The 14822-nt window shown below is 44.8% G+C and overlaps 1 protein-coding gene across 2 annotated transcripts in view; it reads right to left on the bottom strand.

Moving 5' to 3' along the window:
• Positions 1 to 14822, bottom strand: part of DGCR8 (DGCR8 microprocessor complex subunit) — a 39101-nt gene that overhangs the window by 17736 nt on the left and 6543 nt on the right. For both annotated transcript variants that reach the window (XM_077745850.1, XM_077745851.1), the window contains 6 exons: positions 13109 to 13251; positions 12664 to 12946; positions 10599 to 10796; positions 10238 to 10339; positions 9381 to 9479; positions 7647 to 7729 (listed from right to left, as the gene is read on the bottom strand). In XM_077745850.1, the coding sequence (XP_077601976.1) occupies positions 7647 to 7729; positions 9381 to 9479; positions 10238 to 10339; positions 10599 to 10796; positions 12664 to 12946; positions 13109 to 13251 (908 nt within the window). The remainder of the gene's footprint in view (positions 1 to 7646; positions 7730 to 9380; positions 9480 to 10237; positions 10340 to 10598; positions 10797 to 12663; positions 12947 to 13108; positions 13252 to 14822) is intronic.

Genomic DNA, 14822 nt, shown 5'->3' with positions numbered 1-14822 from the left:
TAACACAGTCTCTCTCCCCACACAAAAAAAAAAAAAAAAAAAAAAAAAAAAGAGTTGCAAAAGAAAAGCTCATTGTAAAACTTGCCTTTATGAGACTCAACTCAGAGCTCATTCGGCAAAAACAGCCCAATTCCCAAGGAAATCTGCCAAAAATAATCAGTGGCAACTGTTTCATACTGCAGTTGCCAGAGGCTGGGATACCAGCTGGCAAGCAAGAAGCAGGTCAGAAAACATAAAAGGAAAAGCTAGAGAATGAGATGCCCTTAAGAGGCTTTGAAAAGCTCCAACTTGTCTGGACATCTATGTGGCCACATGGATGCCCAGGAAAGCCCTTGGAAGGACCAAATCTCTCAACCCCTGATTTGACTCAATAGTTCTGTGCCAAGTGGGAAGGAAGTAAAAGCTGAGCACTAAAGGTGACTCCAACATGAATAAAGAGCCCCCTGGCAAAGGCTGGGAGACCTACTGGTTTATAGGCAATCTCTGATTTGGATTTCACTAAATAGTCTAAGAAAGTCACTATTATGGGTTGAATTCTGTCCACCCACATATTGATATGCTGAAAACCTAACTTCCAGTAACTCATTATGTAACCTTTTTTGCATATAGGGTCCTTACAGACAAAATCAAGTTAAAATGAGCTCACTAGGGTGGGCCCCAATCCAATATGACTACTGTCCCTATAAACAGATTCAGAGACAAACACACAGTACAAGGAGAATGAGAATGCCTGTTATCAGTTATCTTCAACAGTCATCTCCAAATGAAGGAAGAGAGGCCTGAAAGAGCTCTTTCTCTCCCAGCCCCCAGAAAGAACCAACCTTGCTGATACCATGATTTTAGATGTCTAGCCAGCCTCCAAAGCTGTGAGGCAAAAAATATGTCCTTGGGGCACCTGGCTGGCTCAGTTGGTTAAGTGTCTGACTTCAGTTCAGGGCATGATCTTGTAGTTCATGGGTCTGAGTCCCGCATCGGGCTCTGTGCTGACAGTTCAGAGCCTGGAGCCTGCTTCAGATTCTATGTCTCCACCTCTCTCTCTGCCCCTCCCCTGCTTGTGCTCTTGCTCTCAAAAACGATAAACATTAAAAAAAAAAGTTGTCCTCTAACTGTGGTAATCTTGATATCCACAGTTGCCACATTATTTAAAATGTCCAGGTTTAACAAAAGAAATTACAACATATGAAATGAAACACAAATGTATATGCCATACAAGATGAAGAAAAGTAATCAAGACATCCCTGACAAGGGGCACCTGGGTGGCTTTGTCAATTAAGGGTCCAACTCTTGGTTCTGGCTCAGGTCATGATCTCATGGTTCATGGGATCTAGCCCCACATCAGGCGCTGCGCTGACAGCTTGGAGCCTGCTGGGGATTCTCCCCCTCTCTCTTTGCCCCTCCCCTGCTCAAGTGCTCATACACAGGCTTGCACTCTCTCTCTAGAGATAAATAAATGTTAAAAAAAAAAAAAAGAAATAAGACAAAAAGAAGTAAGACAGCTATACTATGCTCAAAAAACTAAAACAAATAACCACATCTAAAGAATTAAAGGAAAGCATAAGAACAGTATCTCACCAGACTATCAATTAAGGCAAATAAATTATAAAAAATTCACTAAAGGGAGTCAAAAGCAGATTTGAACAGTCAGAAGAAAGATCAGAAAACTTAAGACAGGCAAACCGGAAATATCTAGTCTGAGGAACATTACAAAAAAAAAAAAAAGTGCCCCATAGACCGGTGGGACACCATGAGAAATCTCAAACCCATGAACCCTGAGAGCCTGGAACTTGCTTCAGATTCTGTGCCTCCCTCTCTCTCTGCCCCTCAGCCACTCACACTTTCTCTCTCTCGAAAAATAAACATTGAAAAAATTTTTTAAAAACAGGGACTCGTTAAGACATTCTCAGATAAACAAAAATGAAAGAATCCACTGCTAGTAAAACTGCCCTCCAAGAAATACTGAAGAGCCTTCAGCAAGGGGAAAAAAAGGTACCTTCAGGCCAAAATAAAAGGACACTATATAGACCATAAACAAATTGAGGGCATTACAAAAGATAAAGTTAATTACGGAAATAAAAGACAACATAAACATATATTGATTCTAACTCTTAGTTTTCCTTTCTGAATTGAAGGACAACTTACGGGGCGCCTAGATGGTTCAGCTGATTGAGAATCCAATATTGGCTCAGGTCATGATCTCACAGCTTGTGAATTTGAGCCCCATGTCAAGCTCTGTACTGACAGCTCAGAGCCTGGAGCCTGCTTTGGATTCTGTGTCTCCCTTTTTTAAAATTTTTTAACATTTATTTATTTTTGAGTGACAGAGTATGAGCAGGGGAGGGACAGAGAGAGGAGGAGTCACAGAATTCGAAGCAGGCTCCAGGCTCTGAGCCAGCTGTCAGCACAGAGCCCGATGTGGGGCTCGAACCCATGAACCGCGAGATCATGACCTGAGCTGAAGCTGGCCACTTAACCGACTGAGCCACCCAGGCGCCCGTGTCTCCGTCTTTCTGCCCCTCACCCCCAGCATTCTGTCTCTCTCTCAAAAATAAACAATAAAAAAAAGATTTAAAAAGACAACTATGTAAAATAATTATAAATTGTTTATGGACATACAACATATAGAGAGATAACTTGTGACAATATGAGCATAAAAGTGAGGGTAAACAGAGCTACACGAGACAAGTTTTTGTATACAACTGAAGTTAGTTGGCATTAGTCCAAACTAGATTATTTTGTTTAGATGTCACTAGAATTCCCTACAATAACCACTGAGAAAATAACTTAAAAATATACAGTAAAAGAAACAAGAGAATTAAAGTGGTATGTTAAAAAGTATTTAAGACCTAAGAGGCAGTATGAAGGAACTAAGGAACAAAAGACATAAAACAGAAAGGAAACAGTATAATGGCATACATCAACTCTACCTGTTCAGTAACTACCTTTCAAATGACTAAGCCCCCTCCATAAAGAAAAAAAGTTGATTAACTGAATTTAAAAGGGTTACCTGACTAAGTTAGTGCAGCATGTGACTTTTGATCTCAAGCTTGTAAATTCAAGCCCACATCAGGTGCAGAGATTGCTTAAAAATAAAATCTTAAAAAATTTTTTTGATTAAATCCTCTGATCAAAAGGCAGAGATCTGACAGAATGGATAGAAACAAAACCCAATTTTATGCTGTCTATAAGAAACACGATTTAGATTCAAAGACACAAATTGGTTAAAAGTAAAAGGATGGAAAGACATATCATGCAAAGCATAATTTACTAAGTAGGAATGAGTATATCAGATAAAACTGACTCTAAGACTAAACCTGTTAACAGAGATAGAGAATATTTAATAATGACAAAGAGTCCATCCATCAAGATGACATAACCATTATAAACAGTAAATATAACTAACTTCTAGTTTGAATACTTGTGTGGGTTTCCACACCGAGTTGTTCTAACACTAACTGCCAGGAGTTAAAGCAGATGCTACAGGTTAAGGGCTCAGTCCTACAAGACTATTGCCACCACTTGACACTAACTTCAAGTCCAGGTTGTCACCTGTGCTTCTGCCTGATCTCCTATACTGGTGGTTCCCAACCCTGCCTCTGCTTTACTTCCTAGAACACTGGTTTATTACAAAAGGATATAACTTAGGAACAGCCAAATGCAAAAGATAAATAGGGCAAGTATAAAAGAAGGGGTAGAGAGTTTCCATGCCTTCTCTGAGCATGCCATCTTTACAGCATGTCAATGTGTTCATCAACCAAGAAGCTCTCTGAACCCCTTCAGTTAGTTTTTTAATGGAGGCTTCGCTACACAGGCATAACTGATTACCTAACTGGCCATTGGCAATTAGCTCAATATCCAGTGCCTCCCTCCCCGCCCCACCCACCCCCCTGCCAGGAGTGGGGGTCTGAAAGTTCCAGCCCTCTAATTAGATGGCAAATTCCCTGGGCAACCAGCTCCCATCGAAAGGAATGGTCCAGGAGTTACTTCATTAACATGGATTCAGGTGTGGTTGAAAGGGACCCGTTAAGGGGTAGTTAGGTAGCTCAGTTAGTTAAGCATCTGACTTAGGCTCAGGTCATTCCACAGTTTGTGAGTTCAAGCCTGGCTTCAAACAAGCTCAAGCCCCAGCACTGTCATCCCTGTGTGGAATTCCCTTTCGCATTCTCTCTACCCTTCATGGGATTCTCTCTCTTCCTCTCAGAAATAAATAAATAAATGGGAAAAAAAAACTTAAAAAAGAAAGGAGCCTTAAAAATAAATAAATAACAAAAAGCATTCCATTAACCTTTATCAACCTACAGCTTTTTAAAGAACTGGGAACAAAAAACAAACATTAATGTATTTTATTACATTAGAAGCTCTGCACCAGGAACCAAGAACAAAGACCAAACACACATTTCTAATTACATCACAATACCACCAACATATGTGTACCTAACAACAGCCCCAAAATACATGAAGCAAAGATGGACAGAACTGAAAGGAGATGTAATTCAACAATAACAGTAGAAGACTCCAATACCCACACTCAAGAATGGATAGAAGAACTAGACAGAAGACCAACAAAGAGAGATCATACCACATATCAATTACACCTAACAGGCATCTGCTTCACTCCATAGTACACTCACCTCGTGGGCACATAAAAAACATTCTCTAGGGCAAATCATATGTGAGGTTATAAAACAAACCTCAATGAATTTAAAAGGATTGATTGAAATCATACAAACTATGTTTTTGAGCCACACGGGAATTAAAGATCAATAGCTAAAGGAAATTTGGGAAATTCACAAATAGATGGAAACTAGACATTCCTAAAATACCAATGGTTCAAGAAAGAAATCACAAGAGAAATTAGAAAAACACTTTGAGAATACATAGAAAAAATTTTATAGCCCTAAGTTCCAGTATTTAAAAATTTTTTTTTCAGTGTTTTTATTTATTTCTAGGAGAGAGAGACAGCGTGAGCAGGGGAGGGTCAGAGAGAGAGGGAGACACAGAATTGGAAACAGGCTCCAGGCTCTGAGCTAGCTGTCAGCACAGAGCCCGACGTGGGGCCCGAACCCACGAACCGTGAGATCGTGACCTAAGCGAAAGTCGGACGCTTAACCGACTAAGCCACCCAGGTGCCCCAATAAGTTCCAGTATTTAAAAAGATCTCAGGGGGCACCTGGGTGGCTCAGTTAAGTGTCTGCCTCTTGACTTCAGCTCAGGTCATGATCCCATGGTTCTCTCTCTCTCTCTGTCTCCTCTAAATAAATAAGTAAGTAAGTGATAATTATTTTCTCTTAAATAAATTAAAACCTAAAATAAAAACAAGATCTCAGGGCACTAGGGTGGTGCACTCAGTCGAGTGTCTGACTCAATTTTGGCTCAGGTCATGAACCCAGGGTTGTGGGATCGAGCCCTGAGCGTGAAGCCTGCTTAAGAATCACTCTCACACTCTCTTCATCTGCCCCTCTCCCCCACTTGTGTGTGTTCTCTCTCTCTCTAAATAAATAAACAAACAAACAAACAAAAAGATCTCCAATCAATACTTTAATCTGAAGACACTAGAAAAAAACAAACTAAACCTAAGGTTGGCAGAAGAAAGGAAATAAAGGCTAGAGCAGAAATAAATCAATCAGACAATAAAAAAGCTATTGTAGACCAAAAAAACCCCAAAAACAAAAACAAATCAACAAAACCGCAAGTTGGATCTTTGAAAGATCAACACTGACAAACTTACTGATCAAAAGAGGGGCACCTGGGTGGCTCAGTGAGTTAACCGTCCGACTTCGACTCAGGCCATGATCTCACGGTTCGTGAGTTCGAGCCCCGCATCGGGCTCTGTGCTGACAGCTGGCTCAGAGCCTGAAGCCTGTTTCCAATTCTGTGTCTCCCACTCTCTCTGACCCTCCCCTGCTCATGCTGTCTCTCTCTCTCTCAGAAATAAATAAAACATTAAAAAAAATAAAAAAATAAAATAAAAAAAGACGGACTCAACTACTAAAATCAGGAATGAAGGCAGGAGCAGCACAAACTCACCAAAATAAAATGAATCATAAAGGAACACTAGGAATAAACGTATGCCAATGAATTACCCTAGATCAAAATGAAAAATTCTTATAAAAACCCAGTCTCTAAACCAGCTCAAAAAGGAGTAGGGTATCTGAACAGAGGTCCAAGTGAAAAGATTGAATTAGTAATTAAATACCCTCAGACAAATTCAAGTCTGGACTCAGACATTTTCACTGGTGAATTCTATCAAATGTTTAAAAAATTAATACCAACCTTTCACGAACTATTCCACACAACAGAAGAGAAAGGAACACTTTCCACCTCATTCTATAAAGACAGTATTACCCCAACACCAACACCAGACATCACAAGAAAACTACAGACGAGTACCTTTTATATATATAGCTGCAAAAATCTTTAACAAAATACCATAGTAAAATCCAACAACACATCAAACTTACATACACCACCCAAGTGTGTGTGTAATTTATCCCAGAAATCCACAGCTGGTTTAACATTCAAAAACCTATGCAATATACCACCATATGACTAAAGTAAAACACAAAAACCTGACACAATCATTTCAATACAAGCAGGAAAAACATCTGACAAAATCCAACATCCATTCCTGAAAAAAACTCCCAGCAAACCAAGAGTAGAAGGAAACTTCCTCAAATCGGATTAAGCCTATAGCTAAGACAAAGTGATTGAAAGAAGCTAGTCACAAAGCACCATGTGTCATATGATTCCATTGGTATGAAGTGTCCAGAACTAGCAAATCCATCAAGACAGAAAGATTAGTGGTTGCTAGGGGTTGAGGGGCAAGGGACAGGAAGAATTAAGAATGACTGCTAATGTGTATTGGGTTTCCTTCTAGAGAGATGAAAATATTCTAAGACTAGACCATTGCAAGAGATGATAGCACAACTGAATATACAAAAATCCATTCAACAGTATGGTTTAAAAGAGCAAAATTCATGGTATATAAATTACATATCAATAAAACTGTTACAGAAAGGCTTCTGAGTGGCTCAGTTGGTTAAGCATCCAACTCTTGATCTTGGCTCAGTTCATGATCTCATGGTTTGAGTTCGAGTCCCACATCAGGGTCTGCATTGACAGCAGAGCCTGCCCTCCCCCCTCTGCCCCTCCCTCATTCATGCACTCTCTAGATAAACAAAAAACAACAAAAAAAGTTTAAATAAACTGTTATAAAAAAGAATGCCTTCTTCAGAGTTTGAGAAGCCCTTACTACAAATAACCATTTTACCATATTTACCCAAGAAAGTTCGTAAGTAGTTTTAAATAGTTCTTCATACAAAGAACAACATAGACGGTCTCAAAGTTTCATTCTCACCATGGACCTACAGTCAGAGGAGAGCTGACAAACTTCCAAATACACTTATTATGCACATTCTTTACCATCCATCCCAAGACACAGGACAAAAATCTCTGACAAAAATAACACCTTTCCCCCGGCTTGCACAAGGACAAGCTAGTTTCCCCTTTTAATGAAATTTGAATGAAACAAAATCACCTAGAGCTTGGGTGATTACACTGTTGAGCATAAACTGCACTAGTGAGGAGGGTGGGGTGCAGATACTGCACTGGAGCCACAGCTCCAGACAGGCCAGGATCACAACACTCACCTCAAGCTCTTCACTGTCTTTGGGCTTTTCCTCAGAGGTCTGTTTGACAAAGTCAGGGATAAGGATCTCCAGCGTAGCTCGGGCTATGAAAAGAAAACCCCCAAGGGTGAGGGCTCAGGCCCAGCTTGCTTCCTGACTCCAGAGCAAGCTGCACGCAGGCTCCTGTGTGAGGCCAGAGTCCCCATGGCTCAGAGGGAAGCAAGGGCCCGGGGAACAGCAGCACTTCAGAGGCACAGAAAGAAAGTAGAGGATGGAGGTGGAGGTGCACATCCTAAGCAAAGGAGGCCATGGGGCAAGCACTAAGACTGTGGGCAGCCTTGTAAGCCACACCGAGCTGTGTGCACTCTTGCCCTGAGGTACTCGTAGCAGGCCAGGCAGGAGAGATCTATGCTTCAGAGAAATCATGGTGGTGCTGTGGAGGCAAATGGCTTAGCAGGACTCAAGCCAAGGAGTGAGGTCTGAGGACTGAACAGGCTGCTATGAGTGCAGCAGGGAAAAGCAGAGAGATTGGACGGATACACTGGAGAAAGTATCTGCAGGATGGAGCAGAGGGATGGCCCGATGATGCTGAGTACAGGTTTCTGAGCGAGCAGGGCTGCCACTCACCACTGAGGTGGGGGAGTTGGGGGTGCTGCAGAATAGCGGAGGGGCAAAAGTCTGACCCTGTAGCGTTGTAGGTGCTAGCAAGACATCCGAATGAAGTATCTAGAGGGCAGCTGGGGTCTGGGCATAGGAAGTGGATCCTCGCACATGGGGAGAGCAGAGCCCCACTACCAGGATGTTTCCACTCCCACAGGGGGGCCCACTATGGGAGTTATCTGCCCCATGACCTTGGCAGCACCTGTCTGAGCTGAAAAGAGCTTTGGGCAGTATCTCTCGAAAATGGACAGCAGGCCTTCAGGGAGGACCCATTGAGCCCATGAGCCCAGTGAGGAAAGGACAAAAAGTAATGTATTCTCCCAATCATCCTCAGCATACATCACAAAAGACAGCAACTCCAGAGGAAACTCTGAGTCACATGAGCAAAAGCATTTTCACCACCCCTGAGACCTGGTAAGAATGTGAATAAACTGATATGCTTCATGCTTTGTACAGGGCAGACAGAGCTGCTTTGGAAGACACAACAGAGGTAGAAACATCATGAATGAAACTGTGGGCGCCAGGGCCTGGGTACACCCAACACGCACCCTGCAATGTGCTCTACTCTCAAGAGGTCAAGTAATCCTAATGGTGAGGCAGAACGGCTTCCATTTTAACCAGAAACATAGGCCTTCCCAGGGATCTGACAGGCTATGTTCAGAGAATGGCAGTTTAAAGGACACAGGAAATTGTCCTCACGCATGTCAAAACCACTCAAGGAGACTGCTGACGGCCTATGTATCCAACTGTTTGTAATCTCCTAGCATGCCCACATTTTGCTCCGTTTAAATAAATACAAACCCTCTCTAGCATGCACGGTAGGCACAGCCTAGTCAGCTCTGTGAGTGGTGGGGACAAGGGTGGGAGATTCTGGCCCAGCCTCCACCAAGCAGAGAAGGGTTGCACTTTCTACTTTATTTCTCACACTTTACTTCCTCTACTTGAGTCTTTTCCAAAGAGCACATATTTTAAAAAGCCAAGGTAGATGATTACCTAAATAAAATGGATCTGCCCCACTCCCAGCCCTCCCCAGCCAAGGGGAGAGGCAGACACTGTAAGCACCACGGGTCTCTGACACCCAAACAAGCACATTACCAGCTTTATTCTTCGCAAGTTTTTTGCTGCTTGCAGTTCCAGATCCATACGTCACACCATCAATGGTCACCGAGGCACCAAAAGGCTCACTTGGGTTCTCTTAAAATTAAAATTACTGTTTTAAAAATACTCGCCAAGACATTAAAAGCGTGCATGCACGCACACATACAATCTGCTGGCACCAACAGACAAGGTCAGGGCTACTGCTGGAGGGCAGAGACAGGGGCTCCCTGAGGCATGGAGACGGGGCCGAGGGTTGGCCAACAGGCAAAGAGCATGCCAGGAAAATTGTGGGAGATGGGAGACGACGGGTTCACAAGCTGGAGGGGAAACAGGAGGCCAGAGGCCAAGCTGGGATAGGGAATCAATGTCTGCGAAAGATGGACAGAGAACTGTGAGCAGCAGACACACACAGATGCAGTAAGTCAAAGAAATGACATGAAAAATAATGAGTGACTCCTGAGTTCAGGCTTCCAAGGGAAAGACAAATTGGTTTTCACAAAGGTGTGATGAGAATGGCCAAAGAAGACAGCCAGTGGGAAGTGCAGCCCTGAGGCTACTTCATCCACCTGGGGCGGTGGAGACACAGCAAGGGAGGCTTTCCTTGGGGCAAGGAATGAATGGAAGGTGGGGGTGGGGTAAGCATGAATAATGGAAGGGGAAGCAGAGGCCCTGGCCCTCAGAAAGGGCACAGTGCTGTAAAAACAACCTGCCCACCTACAGCCCGCTTCTCCCTGCCCTGCCTTTTCACTTCTATCCCAGCAGAGTGGGGTTAATGGTCAGTTCCCGCCTCCCAGCCATGACCCCAACAAGGTGTAGGATTCTTCAGGGCTCAGATGGGGGGAGGTCAAACTTACCACATTCAAAGAAATTATAAACAGGGCGGACCTTGAGAACACGCTGCATGTACTCGTGCAGGATGCAGACCTCGGACTTCCCGTTGGGGTTAATGACAAACTCTGTGACAAGAAGGCCTATCTCAGCAAGAGCGTGAGGACCTGCCGCAAGCTAGCACTTGGGACCTGGCACCACCAAGTTAGCGACTCACTGAATTAGGGGCTTACCACCATGAACACAGTGTACCTCTGCACTCACAGGGTAAACAGAAGCTTTGAAGTAAACGCAACTCACGCACAAAGCATACGTTCTAAGTTCATCAAGTGAAAAACAACAGTATAATCAATCTGCCAATGATAAAATTTACAAGCCCCAACTCACCTTTCTTTGTGGGTGCATCCTGCACAGACAGAGTGATGAGCTTCTGATTGGCTGGCAAGATGGGCCTCTCAGACTCGGCCTGTTTCCGTTTCATTTCTCGGTTAAACTGCCGCCGCTCGGCCCACGTCCTGAATTTCTTCACAGTGACTTGCTCAAAGTCAAAACGCTTTTCCAGGTAGTTTCGAAATTCCTCAAGATCTGTGAAGATGTACCAGAGAACAAAATAGCTAATTTCCAACCTAAGAATCATGTTTTCTCTGCCCACCGAGTAGGGCAGCGACAGGCTGCCCATCAAACAAACAGGTCCCACCATGCCATCCCCATTTTCCTTTCCCCTTTCCTTTCAAAGAGCAAAGAAAGCAAAGAATCTGGTCTCTTCACTCTGCCAGCTCAAATAACTCAAGTTACAAACTTCTGGGATGCTCTTTTAGTTTATTTGGAACAAGAATAAGAAAAAGAGAAAGAATTTTAAAAACAAACAAAAAACCAGATGGCCTTCAAGCCTTTTCTCCTTGTATCAAAACAGGTACCATGGCAGCCAAAGCGCTATGCACCAACTGCACACCTTGCACTTTCCCCTCCCGCACCTGGCCCCAACCACACTCAGCAACACATGCACGCAGCCTGGGCCTTGGCACCCATCATGCCTCGCCCCACATAGTCCCTGGCCCATTCCCACTGTTCATCACCACCCCCGCCCCCCACTCAGTGAAGTTCCCAGGACCTCCTACTTTTACTGCTGCACCCACTACCCCTCTCTCCCAGGACATCCTAGAGGGTCACATAAGCCTAACTTGTTTTTTACTCAAGTGTAAACCCTGAGGCAAGGGAGTGTCATGGCTCACGGCCAGCCCTAAGAACAGCACTGGTGGAAGCAGAGGGAGTAGTCCAGTGTGTGAAGACCGAAGAACATATGGTTAAAACACACAGCTGTGAAACACTGTACCTGCACCCACTTAATTATGTACCAAAACCACATAATTCTTTACATGTGAATGTAGGGAAGTCAGTCTGCAAACAAGTACAAATGAAGTGGTCAACCTCTCCTGTGGGAGTGAAGTCAGAAATGAAAAGATGTTTTCTGAAAAAGAGGAACATATTCAGGTGTTATGTGTGCCTAAAAGATAGTATGAAGAAATAAATCTCTACAATAAAGCCTGAAAGCAAGAGCTCCCTTCCAGACAAGTCCTGAGAAAAGCCCCAACACACTGACAGATAGGGAAAGCTGACATGGATAGGGAGGGAGGCAACAGGCAGGCAGGTGTGGGGCAGTCTGTCTACTGGGGAAGCTGGGGGACAGTGACACATTCTGCCCTTCCCCAAATGCCTCTCTCCATAGAGATTGCCTCTCTCTGAAGCACCCTCCCACTCCTCAGCAGTGGTGTTTCCCCTACCCCAACTCTTCTAGGCTCCTCACACATAAGAATTACAAGACAGGCTGGGCAGCAATACTGACAATATCCAAACAGCAATTACCAAAAATCCTCAAAAATACAAAGTCCTCTTTCAAAAGAGATCTAGCAGGTGGGCTGAGACGGGTTTGCCACCACTATAGAGACAAACTAAGACTTGAATAGGGACTCCTAAGCTAAAAGACACAAAACAGAGAAGAGAAACAGCAGCACCGCAAACAACTGTGGGATTGAAGCAGGAAATGTCCTCAGAATAGTGGCTACCTCCCATTGCTAAGTCCACGGATTGAGGAGGTTCACTCCAAACGCATCAAGATAAATCAACAATACCAGGAGAGCACATCCTGCTGAAAAACCAGGATTTCAGGAACGGTCACAAGTTACCTGAGAAAAAAGGCCGATGTGCACTGACTATAGCTACCTCCACAGCAGCACTGGCCATGTGGGGCCTACAGACCCAGGCAGGTTCTAAGAGCAGGGAGACAAGGCCTTTCTAGCCATGTAAGAGTGGCCAGAGGTCCCCAGAAGTCCCTTCCTCACAGACATAACCAGGAACAGGTGGACTTCAGCAAGAGGAATGTGACCACAGAGAAGGTGGGTCCCTACCAGCAGATGGGTCCCTACCAGCAAGGATGTTCACCCCAGAAACTTACCAACTGATTCATCTTTGCACACCTCGACCTTTGCCTTCACCTGCCCCAGGGCCCCAGGGGCAGCCTCAGCTCCCAGCGGGTCCTTCTCATCCGGGGGCCCTGAGTCAGCTCCCATGGAGTCCGGCTCTTCCAGAGGGAACTCAAGCTCCGCAGATCGGCTTAGGGGCTTGACAGGGGACACTTCCCCACTGGGGGCAAGCTCACTGCTTTGCTCTCTTTCTTCATTGTCTTTCATTTTCTTATAATGCAGACAGGGAATGCTACTCAAAGGAGGATCATGTTTCTGCGGAGAGTGAAATTGCAACACAGATTACAAGGATGAACCTGAAAGTCTGAACATCCGATGCCTTCAACCTGCCTCTGCTTGGCTACGATGCAAGTGCAACGTATGTGTGTTCGGTCTGCAAACTTACAAGCCTAAATTCATGACTGATGCATCCCCTACCCGTATGCTTCCCGTTCCCAGGAAGTACGGCCTGGACCAGGTGACCACCCGAGACTCTCTGTGTAAGTACACGGGGACTCCAGAGTTATGAAATGTCATGATCCATCCATCAGGCAACGGTTCCGTAGGAGGACGGCCACGACCTATATGAAGACAAGAGCATCCCACAATCACTTCAAAAACACTCGGAGTTTAGAGAGGTCTTCAAAATCACAATACAAGGCAGATGAGAACAGTAAAGTCAACCAAGTGTTGAAAAAACACCTCTAAGAACTAGGAGAGTAGGGGAATACCCCGCCCTCCTCAGACAACCTGTCCCAGCCCCTTCTGCTGCTCAGCACCTCCCATGCACGAAACTCTGCTTTCAATTGTTGTGCTTATTTATCTAGCTCTAGCCCAAAGACTCTTAGTCAACACAGGAAGCTGTCCACCTTGTTCACTGCCATCCTCTTGGGCCTAGAACAGCATGTGGTGCATGAAGGAGCCCAGGATGAGGTTCTAGAAGACACAAGCCCTAGCCTCAGCCGCTGCCTGCATAGCTATGGGCATCAAGGGCATTAATTCCTCACTGCCTGTCTTGGCTGTGGCCAGAGGCATCCCAGAGGTTGGGTTAGTTTTGCTAATAAATTGCATGTCTGCTGATCACTGCTCACTGTGACTGAGTAACATGCCTTCATTGTATCTGAGCTGCATGCTCTCACTAGCATGTGAAACACGACTTATAATCCACAAATTTCTAAATCAATTCTTGCTTTACATGCAGTCATAGAAAAAGACTCAAGACTTGTTCCCATTTGACACCTGTCACTGACAGGCCTGGTTCTTGGGAAAAGCACAAAGATTTAACTGAAAATTAATTATCTTGCAGGTACTGGGATCAAGTAAGAAATTTAGAAACATAAGGAAAAAAGCAAATAAAATCTAAAAAATATACACACAATGAATGGCATCAGGGATGCTCATGGAAAAGGGAGTGGTATCCCAGTGCCAGGTCCCCACCCAGCAGTGCTAACTCCTGGCCTGATACCAGAACATAGCAATACTGACAGGTAATAACTAGCAGTCATAAAGTTGGCTCAGCTATCTCAAGAGCTCGCATGCAGCTCACAAGCAGCCTATGAGCATGAAGCCCATGCTGCAGCTCCTGGGAGGCTGCACTGTGGGGCAGGCTGCCAGGTAGGTGAGGTGGAGAAGGCTGCATAAAGAAATGCACAGGAGTGCCTGGTACAGGCAGGCCGAGTAGCATGCCTGCACTCATGGCCAAGCATATTGTGAACCTGTGGGCCGCTCAAGATGGACAGGGCTTTGTCTGCTCAGATCGCTGAAACCACAGAAAGAGTACAAAGCAAATCTCTGGAGGCACTGAAGTAAAGACTGCCCCAACACCTTTTCTACCCAGAAACTGAGACCCCAGGCGTATCCCTGTCTACAGCTGATAAACCCAGCACTCATCCTGTTCCAACCACTAGCTAACCTGGGCAGACACATGCAGGACCCAGCCCTGCTGACGTGTCCACTCTGCAGTGGGAGACAGGACACCACCTGCTCCTCGATTTCCTCCCATCACGCCAGGCCACTTTCTGCACCCGGGCCCCCAGCCTAAGGTCTCAACTGTGTGCCCAAGTCCCCACACATCTGTTCAGCCCCTTTCCACCACCTAATCTCCACCTAGACACTCACAGGGACCTCCAGGCCAGAAAAGCTAGAAACTGAC

Source organism: Crocuta crocuta, unplaced genomic scaffold, assembly GCF_008692635.1.
Source record: "Crocuta crocuta isolate KB4526 unplaced genomic scaffold, BGI_CrCroc_1.0 scaffold344, whole genome shotgun sequence".
Classification (NCBI taxonomy): domain Eukaryota; kingdom Metazoa; phylum Chordata; class Mammalia; order Carnivora; family Hyaenidae; genus Crocuta; species Crocuta crocuta.
The sequence above is the reverse complement of the archived record's forward strand: the minus strand, read 5'-3'. Positions and strand labels throughout refer to the sequence as shown.